Source organism: Artemia sp. Qi Xiang Cuo, chromosome 10, assembly GCF_049724085.1.
Source record: "Artemia sp. Qi Xiang Cuo chromosome 10, ASM4972408v1, whole genome shotgun sequence".
Taxonomy (NCBI): domain Eukaryota; kingdom Metazoa; phylum Arthropoda; class Branchiopoda; order Anostraca; family Artemiidae; genus Artemia; species Artemia sp. Qi Xiang Cuo.
The window spans coordinates 29,932,199-29,956,092 of record NC_142803.1 but is presented as its reverse complement, the minus strand read 5'-3'; the positions used below and the strand labels follow the sequence as shown (position 1 = coordinate 29,956,092).

Here is a 23,894-nt window from a genome sequence, read left to right as displayed (position 1 = left end):
TTCATAGTTTTCGAAAAAGCAAAGACGAGGTCAATTTTTAGCAATTTTTTGCTCAAACTTTCGTGAAGGGTTTTTCAGGTTGATACGAAGAGAGGATTGAGAAGAGAGAAAGAACCTTCCATCATTTGGAAATATATTGGGATACTGCTAGAAATATAATGATGAGGGTGTAAGAGCTTTCTTCTTATTGTGGAAAAATCTTAAGCACGAAATAAAATATTACATTAACATTCTTGCCTGAAGAGGAAAGGGACATGCCCTAGAAGGAAAATTTATAGTAAAAACTGCTCCCCCCTCTGATAAATTAATACATTATAACTTTGAAAATCCTTTTCGGCATTTCAGACCGCATTCCAAAATATACAAGGAGTGTACTTTTTTCACGGTTGATTATCATTTTTATAGTATTCTTATACAGACGTTACCTTTAGAATGAGGATATAAAGATTTAGTAAGCAGCAACCAACCCTCATATTTCGGTTAGCCTTGATCCATGAATGTTTTAAAAACGGACAAAAATTTAATGTAGAAAAATAGCAAGTTTTTTCAAATGAAAGGACGAAGCAACAATAAACTTAAAATGATCATGATATAGTCTAGGCTATATATGAAAGAGGTAATGCCCTTCAAACTCTCCGGTCTTTCCGCCAAGTTTCTATTCATTAAAAATTTTGGTTAAATTCTTCATAAAGCCTAAACCAAACTCCAGTAAAAGTGAGAGCGGGGGGGGGGGGGGTAGAGGGCTATAACACTACTCATACATAGGATATTTTACGTTCACTTTAATTTTTGTCGTCGGTCATTGCTTTCCTATTACAATACTTGGCTAATTGTATTTAATCAAAGGTCAAAGACTGAGTTCTGTGATCAAAAATTTATTGCACTTAATTAATCCTAAAGATAGAAAAGATAGAAAACATTAAGGATTCTATGTAATTAAGAAAGATAAGAATTTTGTCAATGATAAAAGTTGTACATTTGGGGTCAGATTTATATTGGGATTTTCCTAATTAGTATTATAATCATTCAAAATATTCGGCAGTTTTTTTTTGCCAAGAATTTTTGAATTTTTGGCCAACATTTTTTTTGTCAAGAATTTTTGTTTTTTTTTGTCAAGAATTTTTTTTGACATTTTGACGAGTTGGCTTCCCGCCCGAATCAAATTATTATGTACGATATATCCCTTCAAGAAATATAAATAATTTGGCAAGGAAATGTGTAAAAAAAGTGATGGAACCACGAAAATAAATGGAACTAAAAGGAAGAAGCTTTCTACTAGAGTATCTTTAACTTTTTTTTTAACTGGCTTTTTAACCAATTAAAGCAACTAAGGATTGTAGTTCGAGGTAGTAGCTAAGTTTATTTTTACTTACTTTTAAATTTTCCGTTTTTTGTTCAGAAAATCGTTCTTTTTTCTGTGACATCAAGACAGCTTCTCCCTGGACCCTTTTCACTTTTTTAATCCGTTAAAAAGATTTACTGAAAGGTTCGTTCCGTGAAAGGTTTGCTGCTTGAAATTTATATAACGGAAAATAAATTCGAATTTAGTTTAATAAATTAATCAATTATATGTATTAATAAATTAACAAATTCAAATTCAGGAAAATGAATTCGAATTTAGTTTTTGGATTATTCTATTTTTCGGCTCATCTAGAATCTTATCCCCTAATAGAAAATATAAACAAAAGTCTCGAGAGCGAATTCGATAGCAGACACCAAAAGTCAGCATTTAAAACATTTTGTTCTTATTTTTTTTTATCTTGAAAGATTAATTTAAATTCAACGAAATGTCTGGCTGTAAGCACCGAAAATTCCACCATGAACTTACTTTCGAAGGAGAATGTCAACTAAACGTTTATGTCCGCAAGTAGCTGCAGCATGGAGGGGTGTCCATCTTTCTGTATCTTCAGCATTGACGTTTGCTCCGGATCGTAACAGAAGAAGAAGAAGCATTTCTTCATTGTTATCAATACAGCTCTGAAATTATCCGAGGATTTGAAATTAAGAATAAATCAAGCACTAGATCAAAGCAACCGAATTCGATGCACTCGAACCTACTGAAAAATTATTTTTCAATAGTATGACGTTTCTGTTTTTGAACAATTAAATTCATAGTAAAATTCGAATTTCATCATACACATACAAAGCTAAAAATGCATTCAACGGGTATTAGTATCATTTTGTCATTCAAAAATGGCTGAAGTATTCTGCTTCGAAGCCTGAAATACCATTTGATTTTGAAGTATGAGAGTGTGGTTTGTTTCCTTCCAGTAGTTCTATTCCAATAATTATATTTTGAGAAACATGGCATTAAATAAGTGAAAATGCGTACGACAGATATTAATATGGTTAAGATATACAAAGAAACAACATAGGTCATTCTTTTTATCTCTAATCCCTAAAAATTCTGTATCATAATTCATTTTCAAAACCGGAAAACATACGATACGACACGAATTTATTATGTCAAATAACAAGAATTAAATGAGATACAATATAATTTAAACAATCACTCTTCCTTGTCACTTACTTATTAAAATGAGACACAAAATATTGTCGAAAAGACAATCTGTATCGGTTGGTAGCCACGGGCTTACAAAGCTCGAGTTTATTCTGGTCCCTTGTATTACACCCTGTTCTTGCCGGTTCAGGGAGCAAGTCTCGATGCCTGCTTGATTCCAAAAGCTTCTGTCCAAAGGCCATTGTAAACTGGTGTCGCCTCGCATCAAGTCCATCTAGGTCTAGGATTTTAAGGCTATCACCATAATTCGTGAATTCCGGACCTAATATCACACGGGTAGCTCGTTCCTGCACATTTTCAAGGTCGTTTCTTTACTCTTTACTTAGCCCCGGGTGCCACACAGGACAAGCATACTCTAAAATACTCCAAATGTACAGTTTATAAAAAACTTATAAATGTGACTAGATTACGCAACGCTATATTCGCCTTCTTAGTACAATTATTTACATGATCCATCCATGACATTTTTGAGTTAAAAGTCTCACTTAAAATTGTTATATTATTTACAATTGACACATTTATATCACTTTGACTAGGAACTTTCTTTTTCAAAAACGAGACTCTCATAAGTGCTGACTTTTTCCTTTTAATTGAAAGCCGTTTTTCTTTACAGTCAGCCTCCAAACGGCGAATTATGTCATCCGTACTAATCCCGGATCCTAGCTTGTGAAGTATCAGCAATGACAAATCATCTGCAAACTTCACTCTGCTTTCATGCCAAGTTGCAATTTTCATGCCAGTCGGGTATTCCACAGGAAACCTCAAGAAAATCCGATTGTACCCCATCAGCACTAACACACTATTGCCGTCCGTGCAAAAAAAACAACAAAAAACTATAAACTATCCGAATTGAAAAAGGTCTAAAATCTGTCATTGACTCAAGAATATCCGGATGGCTTGATTTGTCAAAAGCCTTTTCTAAGTCTGCTTGCAATATTTCTACAAATGCATCTTTATTTGCTAGATGCTCCAGTGCTTCTTCCACAATTTTGATGAAGTAATGTACTGTGCTATATTCTTTGATAAATCCATACTGACAGGGATCTATTTTATCACAGAAATCTTCTAGTAACTATTTCTTTAGAAAATGTTCGAAAACTTTAGATACAATAGGGGTCTAAGATATAGGTCATAGGACACTCACACCTTTTGGATTCGAAACTATAGGTATTGGCGTTACAACTGCTTTTTTTTAAATTATCCGGAAAGGTACCACTCAAAATACGCTGGTTTAAAAAACCAGTGAGAGGTTCAGCTAAAAAGACTGCGTTTCCTTTGTACAAGGTTGCTGGCATGTCTCCAGGGTAAGTTGCCTTAAAGGAGTCAAGCCTATCAAGAACCTATGCAACTCCATGAGCGAAAATCAAAGGTATTTGAGATGGAAAAAGCGAGGGGGGAACGCTGGAAATCGGTGGATTGCTTCTGAGAATAAGAGCAAAATACTCATTTATAGCGGTTGTGTCGAGCTTAGTCCCAGCTTCGTCGTATATGCTTACACTGTGCCTTACAGAAGAGCCAGTGAGAAGCCGTATTCCTTTATAGTAACCAGCTGGGTTTGTGGTCATAAGCTCGTTCATTTTTGAATTGTAGGACTTCTCAGCCAATCTACATTCATAGACCATTTGATTTCTCAGCTTGGAAGCTTCACCTATCTTCCCCTTTTTATGGAGCCTGTTGCGTTTGCGTATCAGCCTTTTCAGGCGCGAATTAATCCAGGGCTTGTCAGCTGAGTTTACTGTGACTATACATCATAAGCTATCCGTATTTCAGTGGAAAATATTCTATACATGTTGTTGACATTGCAGTTTTCGTACAAACTTTTCCAGTTTTTCGAAATAGCCCGTTTAGCGAATAGCTCTTTTCCAGACTCAGACAGAGGCCGGCTTAAAAAAATTCACTTGGTTCCTATTCTCTTTTCCTCCCTGGGAGACCAGTGCACACAGAAGTGTGTACTTTTACCAAGACCCGGAAACGTCACTGGATCACTATAAATATCAAAAATAGCTTTGAGGATAAGATCGAAATCAGATTTCTGAGTTTTTTTTTTCAAGGAATAACAAGCTTGAAGCTTAGCGATCTTTCAATCCAGCTGGGTCATAGGTCGTTGAAGCAATCCACAAGAGCCACAGAACTGTTTGGGTGTCTCAATTTAATCTCATCGAAACATGCTTGTAGATGGGCTATGAGCACCCGCCTGTAGCAGAAAATAGAGTACTCCAACTACGATCGAGGAAAATTTACGGGGAAGAACTTTTAGTCTCAGTATTACCCACAACTACTCGTAGTTGGTAGTCTCAGAGCCCTCATATATCTGATGCGGTATATCGTTTCGAATGTACATACCTACTCCTCCTCCATGTGTGACGACAGCACCTTCCTTGTTTCGCCTACTGTTGACGAGAAAATTATAGTTACTTATCTGGACGTTAAATTCATTAGCAGACCACGTCTCTGTTATGCAGCAAATATCAATTCTATTATCATTTAGTCTTGTCGAAAGTTCCGTCACTTTATTGCTAAGTGACTGGGCATTAACAAGGAGAAAAGAAGGGAGGTCGTAGGAACTAGCTATTTCTTTCTTTTTGTCTACCAGGGGTAGATTGCCGAAAAATGCTGGTAGTTTCCCAAATTATTAGAACTTGTTGGGACAAACGGGCGTGGGGGCTCCAGGGACCCCAAGATATGGCTAATGGTTCGCCATAATCCAGTTGGGAAGGAGAACTGGGCTGGGTTGAACAACTTGACCGTTACCTGAGAAGAAAGAAGGAGCAGCATTTTGGCTAGAGTACATTAAATACAAAGGGGAAATACCTATCTCGTTAGAAACCGGTCTTCTATGATTGTTCAGCGGGAAACGCCTAGGATGGTTGGTATTTGGAGACCTCGCCGTATTTGCTTTTGTTGAAGCTGAATGATTTTGTCTTTTTCGGCCATAGCAAGGCGGAGCTGCTTCAACTCTACCTGAGAAAAATCTTGATCTGTACAGCAGTCACCTCCGTCGTCTAAAAGCATCGGTTCGACTTTTCTTAGCTGCAGGTTCTTTCCGGGTAGATTTAGGGGATAAAATTAATTCTTTATCCGTCACATTTCTGGGAGGAGCTGCCTGCCCTCTCCCATCGCCACCATCCGTTTGTAGCTTGGCAGCCAATAATTTCATTCGTGCTTCAAGGTCTGCTTTTTTCCCGGACGTATCTAGTCCATGTTTTTCGAGAAGAACGCGAAAAATAGGTACCGTAAGTTTTCCAATGCTACTTGGCGATAATACGGCCAAATTTATTTCGCCATTATCTAGAATATTCAACCGTAACAGTCGTGGCAACACTGTGTGGCTTTTTCCTTATACTGCACAATTTGAAAAAAATAACACTAAATGTTCCATAGATCAAACGACTTAATCTAATCCAAATGTTGAACTAATTCGATATTTTTCTGGTGGTTTCCCTGCGAGAGAAGTAAGGGGAGTATTGAAGGCTGCCTACCTTGTCCCCGAAATTTAAGGGCAAGCACAGCGGGTACCAAGGCTCTTGCTAACAACTCTCCACCCCTCTTCTGCTTACGTTTATTTCCCCACATTTTATGGGTGGTCTTTCACTTTTCTACAAACATTTTATGGGTGGTCTTCCAATAATCTTCAAGCTATTCTAAGGGAACTGGACGAAACATGAGTGCATCCATAACAATTCAAACTGTCTTGCTTCCATTAAAAACTATTTTAAACACTTTCCGCCGCATCCAGGGCATGAACATACCTGTTATGCCGTTAGTCTCGTATTCAGTTTAACCACGAGGTTCAATGCGTATACTGTGCCTTTTGCTGAAGGAATAAACAGATAGCTTTGGTGGGATACCATCTTCCTTCCCAGAAGGAAGATAGTTACAGACGGATGCAAAGCGCTGAACCAAGTGGGTTTTTCACCAACTGTTTCCTGGATATTTCCTCGTACAGTTGAAATGACATAGGTATGCAACAGCATACCTCTTGAAAAACAAAGGCACACGAAGTAAAGCTTTTCAGAGGCACATGAATGGATTTGCTATTGAAGATAGTCACTGAAGTCAGATCAAACCCAGAATTAGTAAGTTACAGTTTGTCTAAGGTACTATTGCAGCCTACTCTACTAACCCTTTTCTACTTACTCTTAGTGAGATCAAATAAACTTCGAGTCTTGGCATTAAGCGGGTAGCACAATCCGGCAGTGCATGATTTCATAAAGGGATGGTCGAGCTGGATGAAGAACGATTTTGGAGGAAGTAATCGCTGTCAACTTTCTAACGCAAGAGGATCAGATACGATTTAGATGAGTATTCCAAGAGAGATCTGTAAATAAATGAAATCCCACGAGGAATCTCCAAACTTTGATGGGTTCATTCTTAAAGATGAAATCTGAATGACGGCACTGAACCTTCGGCCGTAAGATAAACAAATACTTTGTTTTTACTGAATTAAAGTTACCCTCCTAAGTATTATATAATTTTTCAATCTCCATGAGAATTGCTTGGAGGGATAGACAACCATTAATAGGGTCTTTGTTCAAAGACACGGCACTATAGGTTTTTGCGTCATCAACAAAATTGGCGGTGAGAGTTGGCTAAAATATTCCCCAGACCTCCGATATATGCAAGGAAAAAAGTGGGACCCCGGGTACTATCGTGGGGAATTCTAGCCTAGACCAGGTAGGACGTAAAATCATCAGGGACAACCATCAAAAATGAGTATTTAAAAAACCCTTAGCCATGCTCAAGAGCCAACACTGATTCTTTATCCCTTGACCTCTTTAGTTTTCAGTTTTTCTCTTGACCTTTTAGTTATATCCGACACCAAATTCTGTCGGAAACTTTTCAAATGACAAAATACAGTAACTTCATGTTATATACCAGATCCTGTACTGTTGCTAAGCCAAGAAGGCAGTTTAGAGTAGATCAGTTCGAATCTATGCAGTTGATCACTCAGAACGAAGAGGTTAGGATTAACGACGGATGCGCGAATAAATATAGTATAGCCTCTTTTCAAAAGAGTTCAAAAGACTGTTCCAAACAACCAGCTAATAAAATCTGGTAATACATCGATAATACCACCTTTATTTCTCACCTTTTTTTGCGGAAAAACAGGAAAAAAAAAAAGTGAAATAAGAAGAAAAAAAAAAGACACAACTCTGAATTAGATTAGATTTCTTCATGTTACTCCTGCTGTGAGAGCCCACAAGATGTTAAAAAGGCAATAAGCAGTACTGTATATGTACTTGAGTACAAAAAGGCAAATAAATGGAAAAATTGCGAAATAAAATTCCGAAAAAAGAATACCAAGCAGTTTCTTGTTGAACTATCTACCACTTGTTAGCATTCTACCATGCGAAGTCGTATTAATCCCCTTTCCCATAACCATCACAGCTTTTTAAAATCAATTATTTATTGACATAAATATAATATACTTTCATGAAATGAAAGCCCATATTGTACCTACAAAGTGGCATTCTAAATTTTCACAATCACTGAGAAAGGTACGGAGACGGGCGAATAATCAAAACTAATCCACTAGCGGTAGCGATTGCACTTACAGTCAATATTGGGAAACATAACCAACAAAAAGTCGATATAATACTAGTTCTGTATTGACAGCTAACATATAAATTATTTCCAGCTTTATTTTCTGTAGCTTCACTTTTTAGCTGTAGCAGTCAGTTTTTAGTAGTTCCAGAGCCAATACAGTTATTTCATCCGAAAATAATTGAAATTTTCGTTCCAAAAACTTGAAAGTTACTATTTTCAAGCCCACGAGGGAAGAACACTCCATTGACAAACAAGGGTGTCGAGATACGAATGATTTGCGTTTTTTTTTTTTCAAATAGACATTCAGGCACGTACGGAAGGGGGGAGGGGGGGGGGCTTCATGCAATCAAACTGTTTTTTTTATTAGTCCAAATAGCCAGAACCTTACAAAGCAAGAGCTTTTAATATTAACGTTAATATTAATTGTTAATATTAATTGTTAATATTAATGGCATAAATAAATATATACAATTGAAAAATCTTAATTCAAGTATCTGGTACTGGAAACTGAAAGTAGGCAACAAACATAAAACTAAAAACACCTATTTTTCTACAGACTGGTCTTAAATTTTCACAGCCACATTACCTTTCAGAGTTCTAAGCTAGTTGACTCTCTTTTTGATAAAAACTTAATGACAGAATGTTTTTTTAAGAAAGCAATACAAATATTAGATGAATTTCCGCAAATAAAAAGCTGTCAAGGTAGTTAAGTAACAAATTCTTTGCTTTCTTATCTACTGACGTCACCCAATATTCATTGATCTTTTTACCAGAAGTCATATTTCTGCACAATAGAATAGATATTAGAAAAAGATTCGATTCAGACAAAAGAAACTGTAATAACAAATTACTAGAAGAAATTACAAAAACTACTACTGGGCTCATTTATACATGTTTATTGACCAGAAAAGATGGTGAAATAGTGTTCAATTTGTGACTAAAAAAACGACTGAAATTTTAGAAGATTTTTTCTTGTTTTTTCATAGCACTCAGCCATTAATCATGACGACCTCTTTTTTATTTTTGCAATTTTTTTTTTGCATACACTGAAAAAATACGCACTTTTTGCGTTGATGATCTTTTTGATTTAAAAAATCCTCTAATAATCACCTATGGCTGGGATATGGACACTGTCTTTTGAGGGTCGGGGGGGGGGGGTGCCCCGCCTTTCCTTCCAAATTATTTAGCTTGGCGAACTTTAAATTACTGAGTATTTTATAATGAGAGTCCATGTCGGTAGGATTCTGAACTACTTGATTGACTTCATGTTTGTAAAATACATTATCATAACTTGGTGGCAAGGGACCTGCCTATTATTTACGAGGTCGTGAGGCAACTCCCACCGATGACAGGTTTTCCATCGCAAATTTCCGTTAGATTTGCAAAAAAAAAAGAAAAAAAAAACGAAGCAAAGAACAGGTTTTCCACAACAAATTTCCGTTCGATTTGCAAAAAAAAAAGAAAGAAAAAAACGAAGCAAAGAACAGGTTTTCCACAACAAATTTCCGTTCGATTTGCAAAAAAAAAAGAAAGAAAAAAAAAACGAAGCAACGAACAGGTTTTCCACAGCAAATTTCCCTTATATTTGAAAAAAAAAAAAAAAAAAAAAACAAAGCAAAGAACAGAACAGGTTTTCCACAACAAAGTTCCGTTAGATTTGCAAAAAAAAAAAAAGAGAAAAACGAAGCAAAGAACAGGTTTTCCACAGCAAATTTCCGTTAGATTTGCAAAAAAAAGAAAAAAAAAACGAACCAAAGAACCTACGCATTAAAATATCTTGGAAATAGTCAGGGTGGAAAACTTAATTGGAAACTATTTATCATGCAGGTGTCGTGTAATCGTGTCCCATACAGAATATCCATTATCGCCATTGTTGACATAAAAAAACTAGATTATAATCTATTTTTTACAATCTAGATAATTATCTGAGCCGTAGTTTCCAAGAAAACTTTTCTATCTAAGAAAATTTCTTACATTAAATCAAAAAAATAAATAAATAAATATACAGTCTGATGGCGATGATCTACCCACACATAACTTTATTCCGACGGTGGTTTATCTTTTTCAATAATTATTTTTTTCTATTTTATTCAATCCTACCTAGTAAAAAGTGAACTACAGCCCATAGTAGCTGTAATATAAAAACGGGTTTATAATGAAACTGTCCGTTGACAAATATTTATTATATTATACTAATTTAAAATAGCAATTTTTAATTACACGGTTTTTCTTAGAATTTCGTAAAAGTTCCTGAGACCCTCAAAAGTATAGCTCAACTGGAACAAAAAATGCATCATTAAAATCGTCATTTTTGAAAACCCTGAACTGGAGGTTTACAGCCCCCCAACATGAACGACAACATTTTTGCATGGGTAGCCCAATGGGTGTGAGTTGCTCTTTACCAGGTTTCGACAAAAAAAGAAAAGAAAAAACAGCTTTTCGTAAAATTTAAAGGAAGAATTTCAGTTCCCATAAACAGTGCCTTTCTGTCCCAAAATATGGCTTAAACATTCATCTTCTCCATGCTTTCCAGAAAAAGAAAACAAAATACTTCGAAGATAATTTTTTTCAAGTAAATGAAAGCTAGCGAATTATAAGTCAATATAGAAAACTTCGTAAAAAACAAGACGATTTAGGGGACGAATCAAAGGCCCCCTGCTATGCATGCTTTTTGCAACATTATTTTGAAAAATAAAATTTAAGTGTCATTTTGCAACAAATCCACTACATTTAGAGTATTCATCTATAAGTATTCTCTTAGAATTCATAGACTATAGTAAAAAAAAGCTAAATTATTCGGGTTAGCTCATTACACACAATTTTATGATGTGGCCATTCATCATAAATACAATATAGCCTAGCAGTAGAAATGGTTGGTATGCTGCACCTCGTTAAAATTGAATTTTCGAATAAATTCATTTGTGTACGACTGAAGGTGGCAGTTGGGCCCTTGATCCCCAAACCTGAAACATTTAATATGCCCCAAGGACTCCCCGTAAACGTCGATGTTCCCGCACAAACATTTTAAGAAATCAATTTCGCTCAAAATTTCAAAACTACTGTTTCACAAACTAATAGCAGTCGTGTGTTCTCTTAACTTATCAACAAGTAGCTTCTCAAAAGCATCAGAAATTTGTTTACGTGCATTTTTGTTACGTTTGTACGAATGTGACATATATTTCGAGAGGGAGGGGTTCAAACCCGGTATCCCCCTTAGATTAGGCCTTGCCCCTACAGCCTCAGAGGCAATGGCCCTAAACTATATAGATTTTTCTTTTGTTCCCTTTACAACCATGGGCTTTTCCAGAATTCTCCATAATTTTGGTTTTTCCCTATAATTCAGAATCTGAAAAGAAATTGATGAAGAATCTGAAAAATCTGAATCAGAAAGAATCTGAGAATCTGAAAGAAATTAAATACCACAGGAAATACTAATAAGAAAGGTAAGGGTTAACAAGTTAAACTCTGGATGAACAAAACTCACCCTCCCCTCCAACCCGGATGCTTTTAATTTAGACTCTGATTTTTTTTTTAAATACTGAAAACTTTATACACCATTATATTGTGATTTTTCAAGGGTTTTACGACATTGCATTTACTGTTGACACCATTCATAAACTAAACGAATACTGCAGACCAAAAACTGCAGGGTGAAGATGCATTTGAGCATCAGCTATAACTCCTTTGTCAGAATACTGAGAAAATAGTAGAATTTTGTTCCAAACTGAATGAGGAGTTTGCGAAAAAAGATTTATAGACTCCTTATTTTCCTCATGGAGTCCGTTCTTGTTTGTTTTGTTCGAGCCTATGCCCTCCACAGCTGAAATAAATCCATGCATACATTCCTGTGCATGTGTTTCTGTGATTCTGAATGATTTCCAAGTAGGATACGACTTTTTTCTTTCAAAATAGCATCAATAATTCTTTACATTTCTAAGACGGAAAAACTTTAAAAGATTTTAATAAAATTATTCTAAGAAATAGATAAAAAAAACTATTTCAAGCCAAACAGGGACTGTTTGCTAATCAAGTGACCGAAGAAATGTTGTCCCAAACTGAATAAGGCGTTTGCGAAAGAAGATTTACAGACCCCTTATGTCCCCATGTACGAAAGAAGTTGCATCAGTTAGTTGACAGCTTAGAATCTTCTTATAAAGGAAGATTCGCACACTCAAAATCGCTTGAACTAAATAGGATATTTTGACATTACTCTTTTATATATGACGTTGAAACAGTACCAGTTTCTCTCGAAATGTAAATTACTAATTTGCAGCCACTAGTGTATTGATGTAGAAAACACTCCTAGCCTCGATTGCATTTCCATGCAAGTCCGGACCCAACAAAGGGTTTTTTTATGGTTGTTTAGGGATAGAAAACAACTTCCAGGAAGTAGGAATGATTATATATATATATATATATATATATATATATATATATATATATATATATATATATATATATATATATATATATAATATATATATATGTATATATATATATATATATATATATATATTTATTTATTTTATTCGTATGCCTGTTTAATGATAATAAAAAAAAAAGTTCGGCGCAAACTTGACGTTAAATGATCCCTAAAAATTTATACTTTTTTTTAGTTAGGACGGTTATGTTTTGCTTCTTGTTTATACTATTTAGCAGCCTATAACTTTTTTATTATTATTCTGAAAAATTAATGGAAATTTTTTTTAACTTCAGATTCAGATAAACCTTTCTTTTCCGTTCATTCATTCATTCATTAAAAAAAAAAAAAAAAAAAAAAAAAAAAAAAAAAAAAAAAAAAAACACACTCCAACCATTACTGAGATAATGAAAACAAAAGAGCAGCCGTGTTACTTAAAAATAAAATAAGACACACCTTTAAAAAATTTTGAAATTATTTGGTCTAACCGAACAATAAAAACTAAATGCATATGCCTACCAATACGGTTGTGGAGTCTCCTCAAGAACAGTACTTATTCTACCCCCTTTTCAAAAATTCAAAAATTATATTCTATACAATGATTTTACCGTTCCAGACTTTCTCTACCCCCGATAAGAATTGTTTTAGCAGGTAAATTATTTTCAGGAATGACTATCCTTTACAGGGCATTCTTATGCAAAAGCTGAACTTTATTGGGAAGAACAGGAGTCTGCGGGGAGGCTACATCCTTCATATTTAGGATACCCTGAGTATGATATTAAAAACGGACATAAATTAAGTCCTTATCAAATGAAAATACAAACATCGGCTTTATTAATTTAAACGAAAATAAATTTATTATTGATATGGGGGGGGGAGAGACCCCCCCCCCCATCCTTACTCCATCTCTTTACGCTTAAATTTCAACATGGCACTGATACCGATTATACTCTCGGTAAAGCATCAGTTGCAGGGTATTATTTTCATTTATTTTCATTAGAGAAACTTGCTTCGTTTTTCGAAATATCAAGAACTAATCAGTCAAAATTATAAATAAAATTATATAAATATATATAAATAAAATTCAACTTAAAGTTAAAAATAACATTAATATTATACCTGATGAAGCGCTGTTAACCCATCTTCATTCTTCGAGTTTGGATCGACGCCATGTTCAAGAAGCCTTCGCACTACAAGATGAAATGCTAGTAAAAAAACACACAAAACAACAGCATAATAATCAAGGGCGTATCCCAGATTTTTTTTTTGGGGGGGGGGGGACAAAACTTAAAAAACTTTGTTTACATACATTTTTGTTACGTTTTTACGAATCGGACAAAATTTCGGGGAGGGGATCAAATCCTAAAACCCTCCCCCTGGATACGGCCTTGATAATAATACAAAATAGTGAAATAATGCAAAATTAGATCCTATGACTCGGAAGGGCCATTTTTGGGGCAAGAATTCTTACTCAAATTAAAAAAAGGAAAAAATAGATAGGAATTCTTAGGTTATGGTTATTCTGCACGTGCTAGTACGACTAAGAGTAGTAACAGGTGGAATCCTTTTATGAACAAAAAAAAAAGTTCAAATGGGTTTCAATTGACTAACTACATCAATATCGGTCAAAGTTATTAAACCATTTTTGTTTCGAAGGCAATATTAAAATCTTAAAAAGTAGATGTTATTTTAAATGCTATTTATGAGCTGAATTGTGGCAACAATATTTCTGTTACAGCGGCCACTTAAGCTGAAGTCAATAAGTAATTTAACTTAGAATTTTATTTACATACAATTTTATTCATTACTTAAAAGAGAAATGTCTAGACTAGACCATCCTTGCGGAGTAATGTGATTGCGTTATCGCAATTATCCATCCATATTATCACTGACGGGGTTCAAGTATTTATCCTTATACTAACAGAAAATGTATTTTTTAGGGCTTAGTGAATAAATCAAGATAATATTGATTAAGACCGATTTAATTGAATAACCAGCAAAATAAGACGCCGTTACACAACCGTCTGTGTTATAAGACAATAAGTATTATAGGGCTACCGAAGGAGGGGGCAAATCAAAGATGCCCAGGTCCAATATAGCCTGGGACATCCCTGCTAGAAGTTTCTTTTGCCTTGACTGATGCGTGAGATTTTTCCTTGTATGATATATTAGTGACAATTTAAGTGAAAACTGTATCCAAATCAAGGTCAGCAATGACCTTAGTTCTGCTTAAAATGAGTACTCTAATATTAGAACTAAAATTTGAACAACTGAAAAAGAAATGGTACATTCCAGGCACATAAGCTAGGAGAAGTATTTAGGTCCTTCCCTTCACACACCACCCAAAATCTTTTTGTATTTGGACTTTTTCCTACCATATCTTCGTCTTTCACAATATCTGCATATTGGTTCTTATTCAACCATCTCCCCAAATGTCGCCTCCTTTATTTACTTTATTTTTCATGTACTATTGTATTTTTTATTAATTACACCGAATCCTTTTCCAAATGTGAACCATCTAAAATAAATGCGTACGTAAATACTTTATAGACCTTGAAAAAAACAAGTTTTTTCAACTGAAAGTAAGGAGCAAATTTAACACTCAAAATAAACAGAAATTTTTCCGTTCATGAAGGGGTTGCCCCCTCCCCAATATCTTGCTCTTCACGCTTAAGTTTCTAGCACTTTAAAAAAACTTCCTAAGTAAAGAATGATGTTGGCACAATGTATTGTTTTTTTTTCTTGGTCTTAAACCAGTGCATTTTATATCGTAGGAGTTGTCACAGAAACTTCGAAAAGGGCTCATTCGATTGGAAATTGGAGTGGCTAGTGCCCTTTGTAATAGTCGAAAGTGATTGGAAGGCAATTAACACCCCTTCCACGCCTACCATTTTCCAAAACACATCCAATCAAAATTTGAGATGGCCATTTTGTTCAGCATAGTTGATTCCCAGATATAAATTACGTTTTTGAGGAGGAGACTCCTTCACAGCCATCAGGGCAAGGGTTGTAAGTTATGTCCTGGGGGCATATAAGATTTCTTATAGAAAGCGTTGTCGTAGAAACTTCAAAAAAGGCTTTTTCGATTGGAATTTCAAAGGGCTAGTGCCCTTTTTATAGTCAAAAGTGATTGGAGGGCAACCAATCTCACACTCACCTTTTCCCCAAACACATCCAATCAAAATTTTGAGATAGCCATTTTGTTCAACGTAGTTGAAAGTTCTGAAAAATAAGTCTTTGAGGATGACAACACCCCCCCCCCCACTGCCCTCAGGGCAAGGATTATGTTATCCCCTCGGGACATGTAAGGGTTTCATATAAAGCGTTGTCGTAGAAATTCAGAAGGGCCTCATTCAATTCGAAATTGAAATGGCTAGTGCTCTTTTTAATGGTCGAAAGTGATTGGAAGGCAACTAACACCCCTTCCACGCCCACTATTTATCCAAACACATCCAATCAAAATTTTGAGATATCTATTTTATTAAATGTATTTGAAAGTTCTGGAAATTATTTCTTTGAGGATGATAACCCTTTCAGAGCCCTTAGGGCCAAAGTTATAAGTTAGGCCCTAGGAGCCTATAAGGTTATTATTGAAAGTTTTGTCATAGAAACTTGAAAAAGGGCGCATTCAATTTAAAATTCAAAGAGCTAGTGCCCTTTTTAACAGTCAAAAGTGATTGGAGGGCAACTAACCCCCCCCCCCCTCGCGCCAACCTTTTCCCCAAATACATACAATCAACATTTTTAGATAGCCATTTTGTTCAACGCAGTTGAAAGTTTTGGAAATTAGGGGTTTAAAGATGACACCCCCCCCCTCACAGCCTTCAGGGCAAGGGTTGTAAGTTATGCCCTGGGGGCTCTCTAAAAGCCAAAATACAATTTGTAATTTACTGAAAAACAATTCTTTTTTCAATGTTTTCACTTATAACTTTAAGAAAACAAAAATTAATTAAGATTTTAAGGAATAAATATCAGCATATGTATACTAAACTGACAATGAACATTTTTTTCGGTAAATTCATTTGAATTTTTTTCAGTAAAGTACAAATTATATTCTGGCTTTTAGAATGCATAGGGTTTAGAATCCTATTCAGATTAATTTCTGCTCGTTTTGAGTTTGACTAATTTTAATTTCTGTTTGTTTTCGGTTTCATTTATTTATTGATACTGATTTTTGATAGTTGTATGCTTGGTAGATTAATTGATTCTATTTTTGTTCTTTTTTGGTTTAATGGAGTTCTTTACTTTTTTTAAAAAAATTATTTTGTGCAAAAAAATCGAGAAAAACAGTCAAAATTTACCGTAAAGAGCAAGGCATTGAGGAGGGGAACAACCCCTTCATATAAGAAATAATTTCTGTTCGTTTTGAGTTTTAATGATCTTTCTTACTTTCAGTTGAAAAAACTTGTTTTTTTTCCTATTTAGTTTCCAACCGTTTTTCAAATAATGCCAGTAAATCTGGCTCACCCTCTATGAAAAATTTTCTCCCCTCACGGGAAACTCCTCAGTGAAAAGTTCATCTCTCATAAAATACACCCCCTCACACCCTTAAAATTCCTCTCCGGACAATTCCACCCTCGCTGAAAATCCCCCCCCACTAAAATTTCCTGCGGACGATTCAGCCTGTAAAATTCTCCTTAGCCTACTTTCATTTGAAAAAGACTTTAGTTTCTAATCGTTTCTCCAATCACTCCGGAAACCCTCCTTCCGAGTAAATTTTTCCCGGAAATCCCAACACGCTGAAAATTTCCCCCGGGCAATTCCCCCAGAACATCTCCACATGCAAAATTGAGTTCGCAAAGAGAAAGTAAAACAAATAAAAAGAATTACGTATAAGAATTATGTCAAAAACACCCAGTGTAAAATCCCCCCTCACTGAAATTCTCCCCATGGAAACCCACCCCAGGTTCATCCCCCCCACCCCGAAAAATATCTGTACACTTTCCGATGACAATTACTATGAACAAACAATGAAAAAATTTCAGAACCTACAACCCTTCCCCATGGGCTTTGGGGGGCATGTTACCTTTAAAGATATAGTTATTGCATCTTCCAACGATGCTAAACAAAATGGATATCTCAAAATTTTGATCGGAGGACATTGGTGGGAAAAGGGACATTGGGCTAGTTGCCTAAAATACGAAATTCCACATTTCGGCTGAAAGCAGCTTGAACCCTCTAATAGAGGGGTTCCCTGATACGCTGAATCTCATAGTGCGATTTTCATTGAGATTCTTTGACTTTTTGGGGATGCTACCCCCTTTTTCGAAAATCAGAAAATTTTTCTCAGGCTTGTAGCTTTTGAAGGTTAAACAAAACTTAATGAATCTTATATATTCAGAATCAGCACAAAAGCCAATTCTTTTCATCTATCTATTAATATCAAAATTTTGATTTTTAGAGTTTTGTTTACTATTGAGCTAAGTAACTCCTTAATTAGAGTTCACTACCATGAACTATTCGATAATAGTCAAAATACATATTTAATACACAAAACTTGACCCAGGATGATGTTTTTATGCTGCGCATTTAATCTAAGTAGCAGTAAAATATGATTTATCTTCAGATGGTTCACGCTTTGAGACAAAAGAGCCTCTATGTTCTGATTTTTTTGTACTCATCAATATTTATTTCAATAGAATTTGTGCCCAATCATGCGCTGTAAAGTATTTTTGAACAAAGCATAACTCCTTCTGACGTAAACAGGTAGTCCACATTCAGGGGACCTGGGTCCCCGCCCGAAATCTTTAGTAGAAAATTTTTTATAGTTCCAACATAATTCACGAGATTTAAAATCACTGGTTTAAAAGTCTTAAATCAGTAGGGAAACGACCTAAGCCCTGAGACGGTGTACAAATGAATATAGTCTTGACCTGATGCAAAAAGAAGCTCCTGACTCTAAACATACAGAAACGAGCCTAGTTCTGGCGTGGTGCATTTTTCTGGTGCAATTTTCTAGGCGTGGTCCAAAGAGAAGCCAATTCCTGACTCGGGTAAATAAGAGCTACGGTCCAAGCTACGGAATTTTGAAACATGGCCATCAACTGACTTGTTGCAAACAAGATCTAATTCCAACCCAGCGGACTATAAACCTAGGTCCTGAATTGATGCAAAAACGATGTAAGTCTTCATCTAGTGCAAAAAAAAAAAAATAAAATCCCGAGTAAGTCCAACCAGCAGACTGATGCAATACCAAAACGGGCTGAGTCTGAGCAGCGGAATTTGAGTGATGTAGTGCAAGAACAAGCTAAATCCAAGCTATGGACTGACTCAATGCAAAAACAAGCTGTCCTTACTTGGCGACGAAAAGGGAAGTCATGATTCAGGACTTATGATCTTCAGTCCCCTCCCAATTTGTTTTAAAAAAAGGGTTGTCTGGAAAGCATTTCCTAAAAACTATGATTGATCAGAAATTTTGGCTGAATATTCAATTTTTTTTTCCTTTAAACTGATCCAAGATTTCAGGCCTTAAGCCCAAAAGCTTTAAATATTGTTACTACAAATATTCCTACAGTTAATAAATATCAAAACTATGTATACAAAAACAAAAAGTATATTATTAGATTCAAATATTAAAATTTTCCATCATTAAAAACAAACTAAAGATTTCCAAAGAATCCTATGACTCTTTTTGAAGAAGTTATCCCTCATAATGAGTAGGCATATTAAAAGTAACAACTTACCCTCATCAATATCATTTCTAGCAGCAGCCTCAAGAAGGCGTATTGTATCTGGAAATTTAATCCGTCTAGAGTTTAAGATCTTCTTCTTCGAGATTAGGCCTACTGCTGATTTTCTTCGTCCTTCTTGTTCTTTTTCCAGTTGCAAACATCTTCTTAGTTGGAGAGCTCTTCTTTCTTTGGCAAGTCGAAGTCTTTCTTGAGGTGTGAGTGCTTCTATTCGTGGCAGTTCAGCTATTAATTCTGCATGATCCATAACTCTTAAAAGAATAATAGGATTAGTTTAAACATTCCTGAACATTCTCGTCAAGAAGTTTAAAAACAAGGTCAAGATCTAGTCAAAAAACAGTTTTTAGTATCATATGGTAAAGAGCAATGGTAAAGAGCAATAAGCCCACTATGTGTATTTCTTTTCCAGCCTCATAATGCAGAACATACAGTCATAAACACTTGGGAGAGGGCTCACTTGATTGCAAATTGAAAGTTCTAGTACTTATTTAAAGGACCTAAATTGATTGGAGAGCAAACAACCACCCCTTTAACACGCAATACCCTCCTGCAGTCTCACACGACATTGGACCAGATTTCAGTAGCCATTTTAATTAGAACAAATAAAAGTATCAGCAGTTTGCCACCCAGTATGACCAAATGGGGGTAGCTTGAAGGGTAAGGGGACTAAATTATATAAATAGCCAATATGAAGCAGAGGCTTAACAGGCAGATTTTAATTGATAAGTGGACGAGTATGTTGAATCACAATCATAAAGGATTTTCAGTATGGATGATCAAAGGACCTATAGAGTCCTTTGGTCTTGTTCCTCTCCAGCCCCCTGTACCGTAATTTTTGCTACTTTTCTTTATCCCCACATTTTTCACCCAGAAAAAGGTGTTCCAGGATTTCTGAGCTTACAGATTACAAATCTAAGGTAAATTGTATTACTTAAATATCAGAAATCATAACATAGTAAGTACAAATTTCACACATAGTGAGCCTGTCACACCTTGTTGAAACCAGAGCGAGGACACTAACTAAGCAGCAGACTTGGGTCTATCCCCCCTTACACCCCTCTCTGCTACTTTCCACATACAGACATGATGTACCTTTTTTGACTCGCATATTAAAAAGCAACGGTTACTGATAAAACATTTAAGGCTAAAGTTGAAATATAAATTCAAAAATCAAACCATGTAAAGTATACTGTCTGAGTGGTCGATACCCTCTCCAATTTGTCAACCCCAACTCTGTACACATAGGCATGTCATCTCTTTTGACTCATAATCTTCAACAAAATTTTCCAAAAAGGTTCTAAGTGATTCAATGTTAACTAACAGAATTGCAGCAAGAATGTCTTAAATCCCATCACACTAAGTAGATATTTAGCAAATAGTGTTTAATTTTCATCACAATTCATGTAAATGGACAACTGAGATTCCTGATAACAAACCTAATAATGTAATACAGACGCCAAAAACCAAAACAAGTTAAGTAAGTATTCTGCAAATGGTGGACCTATTACACTCACTGAATTGGTCATGCAAGAATTTTCAACCAGCAGAACTGGATGGCCTTATTGTGATCATATATTAATCATTAGCAATATTTAAAATCAGAATATGACTGTCCTAGATCAAAAGCCAACTAAGTAGATATTCTCCAACTAGTGGTTAATTTCCACCAAAATTTCATAATGCGGATTTTTTTTAGCTTGTTTACTAAAAAACTGAGGGCACTATCAAATTATATATGTACAAATCAAAACACATAGAGAAAATTTTTGAAAAATGGTGCTTGTCAGGCCTATTTTGAAATCTGAGTCAAGCAAGGACTTTCAATCCATGTGATTGAAGGGCAGAAATTGATCCCATAGCCCCTCGAAACTCTCCTCCTCATCCCACCTTTGCAAATGCGGACAAGCTCTACCACTACTGACTCATGCTCAACCAGGGTATTTAGGGAGAAGTATCAAATAACTAAAAGTTAATATTAAAATGACATTAGGAATGTTCAAATCAAAAAGATATTAAAAACATATTTCATGGATGGTGTTTGATTTCAATAATTTTTTAATGTTCAATTTTGCCCAAAACCTAATGATTTCTAATACTGCTAATTAGAAATCGAAAAAAAATATTGCAATACAGAAATCCCAAATCACCAAACATTAAGCATTTACTTCTAAATCAATATTTTGTTTCCACTGAATGTGGTTTTAATTGATTTATGAATCTACTAATTACATATCTAAGTCTAATACTACAAACTAAAATTTCTACCTCAACATATACTATAAATGCATTTCACAAATAACAGACATGTTACACCTTGTTGGAAATCAAATTTACACAAGAAAGTTTAATCTGAATGGTTAGAGGGCCAATAGACCCATGTCCCTTCAAACACTACTGCCAGCTTCCCAACTTTACTTGTATAGAAACGTTGTATATTTTTTTTTTTTTACTGATGATGGCTAAAAGATTATTCAGGGAATAGTCCGACAGGATTAGAACTTAAGGTTAAAAGTCTTCAAAATTGGAATATGACTATTTCAAATTGAAACAAACTATGTACGTAAATTCAAAATGGTGTTCAATTTTTACATAAGCTGGCATTTAATTCAGGTTTTTCTTTACATTTCAAATTAGAGGATAATGCATAAGGTATAAGATAAAAACCAAAAAGCATTGGGTACCATTTTCATTAAGAGCCTTTGTTTCTTCGGGTTTTGGTATTGCTGGCTAAAACTAGCCGTTAATGTTGAAATACAGAAGCCTAATATCAAAATAAGTTAAGAATATATTCCAAGGTAAATATTTAGCAATCCACATTTTTGACCTATGAATAAAGTGAACATACCACTCAATGGTTTTTTATACTCTTTCTGAATATGATCATCGCTTTTGGTGCAAAGTCAATTTTAAACTAACTTACCCTAACCTAAGCTTTCTAACCTTATATAGCATAAATTATACACTTCCCATGTGTTTTTCGATTTTGTCACTTTCAATTCAATTTATGAGAAACCAGTTTTAACAAGAGCGATGTTAACACAGGTACATAAACCTTATCTAAAATAAGAAGAAAGGGTTTTATCTTTGAGGATCTGCGCCACAGTGATCATTATATTTAAAAAGAGCATAAAAAAAGACAGCAAGTGGTATGTTCACTTTATTTGTAGATCACAGAAGTGGACTGCTCAGTATTTACCTATTCCAAATATAGTTTTTGATCTTAGCCAAAACTGACACTTAGAAATTGACTAAATTTCCAGGAACAAGTCTTAGCCTAATACTGCAGTAGAGAGTACAACAATTTTTGTGCAGCTACTTCTACCCATACATCCACCATGTTTCATGGCTACCTAGACTTCCAACCCCTTCCACAGTAGCACCACTTTAGCACTAAAAAAGTTTTGCAACTCTCTTCTTAGAGACCAGGGAAATAAAGTTTTTACTGTGACCTCTAGTATAGCTATGCAGAGGAGGGTTAATAATCACTTCACTACACCAGGGATCAGCAGCTTCTGAGTTTTTATTACATCACTCCTCTTTGGTCAATATCTAAGGGGGACAACTTCAAAGGTTTTAGGTATTGTCCATATGGATTATAATGCAGGGAGAAGAAAAGTTTTGTCACCTTTCTCTGTACAATCTTTAGGGACTTAACATCAATTTTGTAATGTGGGGGTGGTACTACCATTCCAAAATCAAGGCAAAGGCAGACAGGAGCTTTATACAGTTTCTTTACTACACACAGTTTACTAGAGTTTTTTTTCTGCTTTACAGCATTAATTAAAAAAAACTTTCCGAAAAATGAGTTTTTCAAATAAAAGTAAAGGCCATTTTAAACTTAAGCTCAGGAGATACAAATACCTGCTAAAATTCGAACTCAAAACGACGAGAAATTACTACTAAATAACAAATGAAAACCCGAAACAAACATTAATCAAATAAACAATCATAGCAAAAAAACATACAACAAGTAATACTATAAATGAATAAATAGATCTTAAAGCGAGTAATCTTTAGATTGAATATGAAAAGCAAGCTTAAAACGAAAAGAAATTAAATAAACAATCAATAAGAACAAACATGCAATATATATTAATGTAAATGAATGAATAATCTTAAAACGAGTGAAACTTAAATTGAATATGCAAATAAAGTTTGAATCGAATAAAAATAACTACAAACAAGAGTTTGGGTATCGCTTCACTGCAGAAGCCGAAAGCCTGCTGCGTCATTGGCGCATTATGTAAAAATATGCGAGTCTTGAACAGTCTGGGAAACCATAAACAAAGTCATAAAGAATATTGTATTCATAATGCCATTAATTATAGAAATATACATAAGTTCAAAATTCTTTTTCACTGTAATTTTTGTTTTCATTTTCAATGCTGTAAGAACGGGAAAATAATAAATTTTTAATATACGAGTAATTCGTTTCCAGGGAAGCGCAAATGACGCAGAAGGCTTTATGTTTTTACAGTTAAAGAAGAGGGCAGTATCCAAATTTTGCTTGTAGTGAAACTATATTTGTCTTGAACAATCTTAAAAAGAACTACTAAATTAAACTGAATATTTGAAGTATAATGATATTAATTGCTGAAAGCTCATCAGTTCAAAATTTTACTGTAATTTTAATATTTATTTTCCAGATTAAGTACAAAAGAAAACATTTGTAATATAATTCGTTTTCAGTAAAGCGCCAATGACGCAGTAGGTTTTA

The 23,894-nt window shown here is 34.8% G+C and overlaps 1 protein-coding gene across 1 annotated transcript in view; it reads right to left on the bottom strand.

The window, feature by feature from the left end:
• Positions 1-23,894, bottom strand: part of MYPT-75D (Myosin phosphatase targeting subunit 75D) — a 100,917-nt gene that overhangs the window by 27,707 nt on the left and 49,316 nt on the right. Inside the window, exons 2-4 of the mRNA XM_089096179.1 lie at positions 19,172-19,428; positions 13,608-13,678; positions 1,829-1,977 (exon numbers count right to left, since the gene is read on the bottom strand). Of these exons, the coding sequence (XP_088952305.1) occupies positions 1,829-1,977; positions 13,608-13,678; positions 19,172-19,424 (473 nt within the window). The 5' untranslated portion in view covers positions 19,425-19,428. The remainder of the gene's footprint in view (positions 1-1,828; positions 1,978-13,607; positions 13,679-19,171; positions 19,429-23,894) is intronic.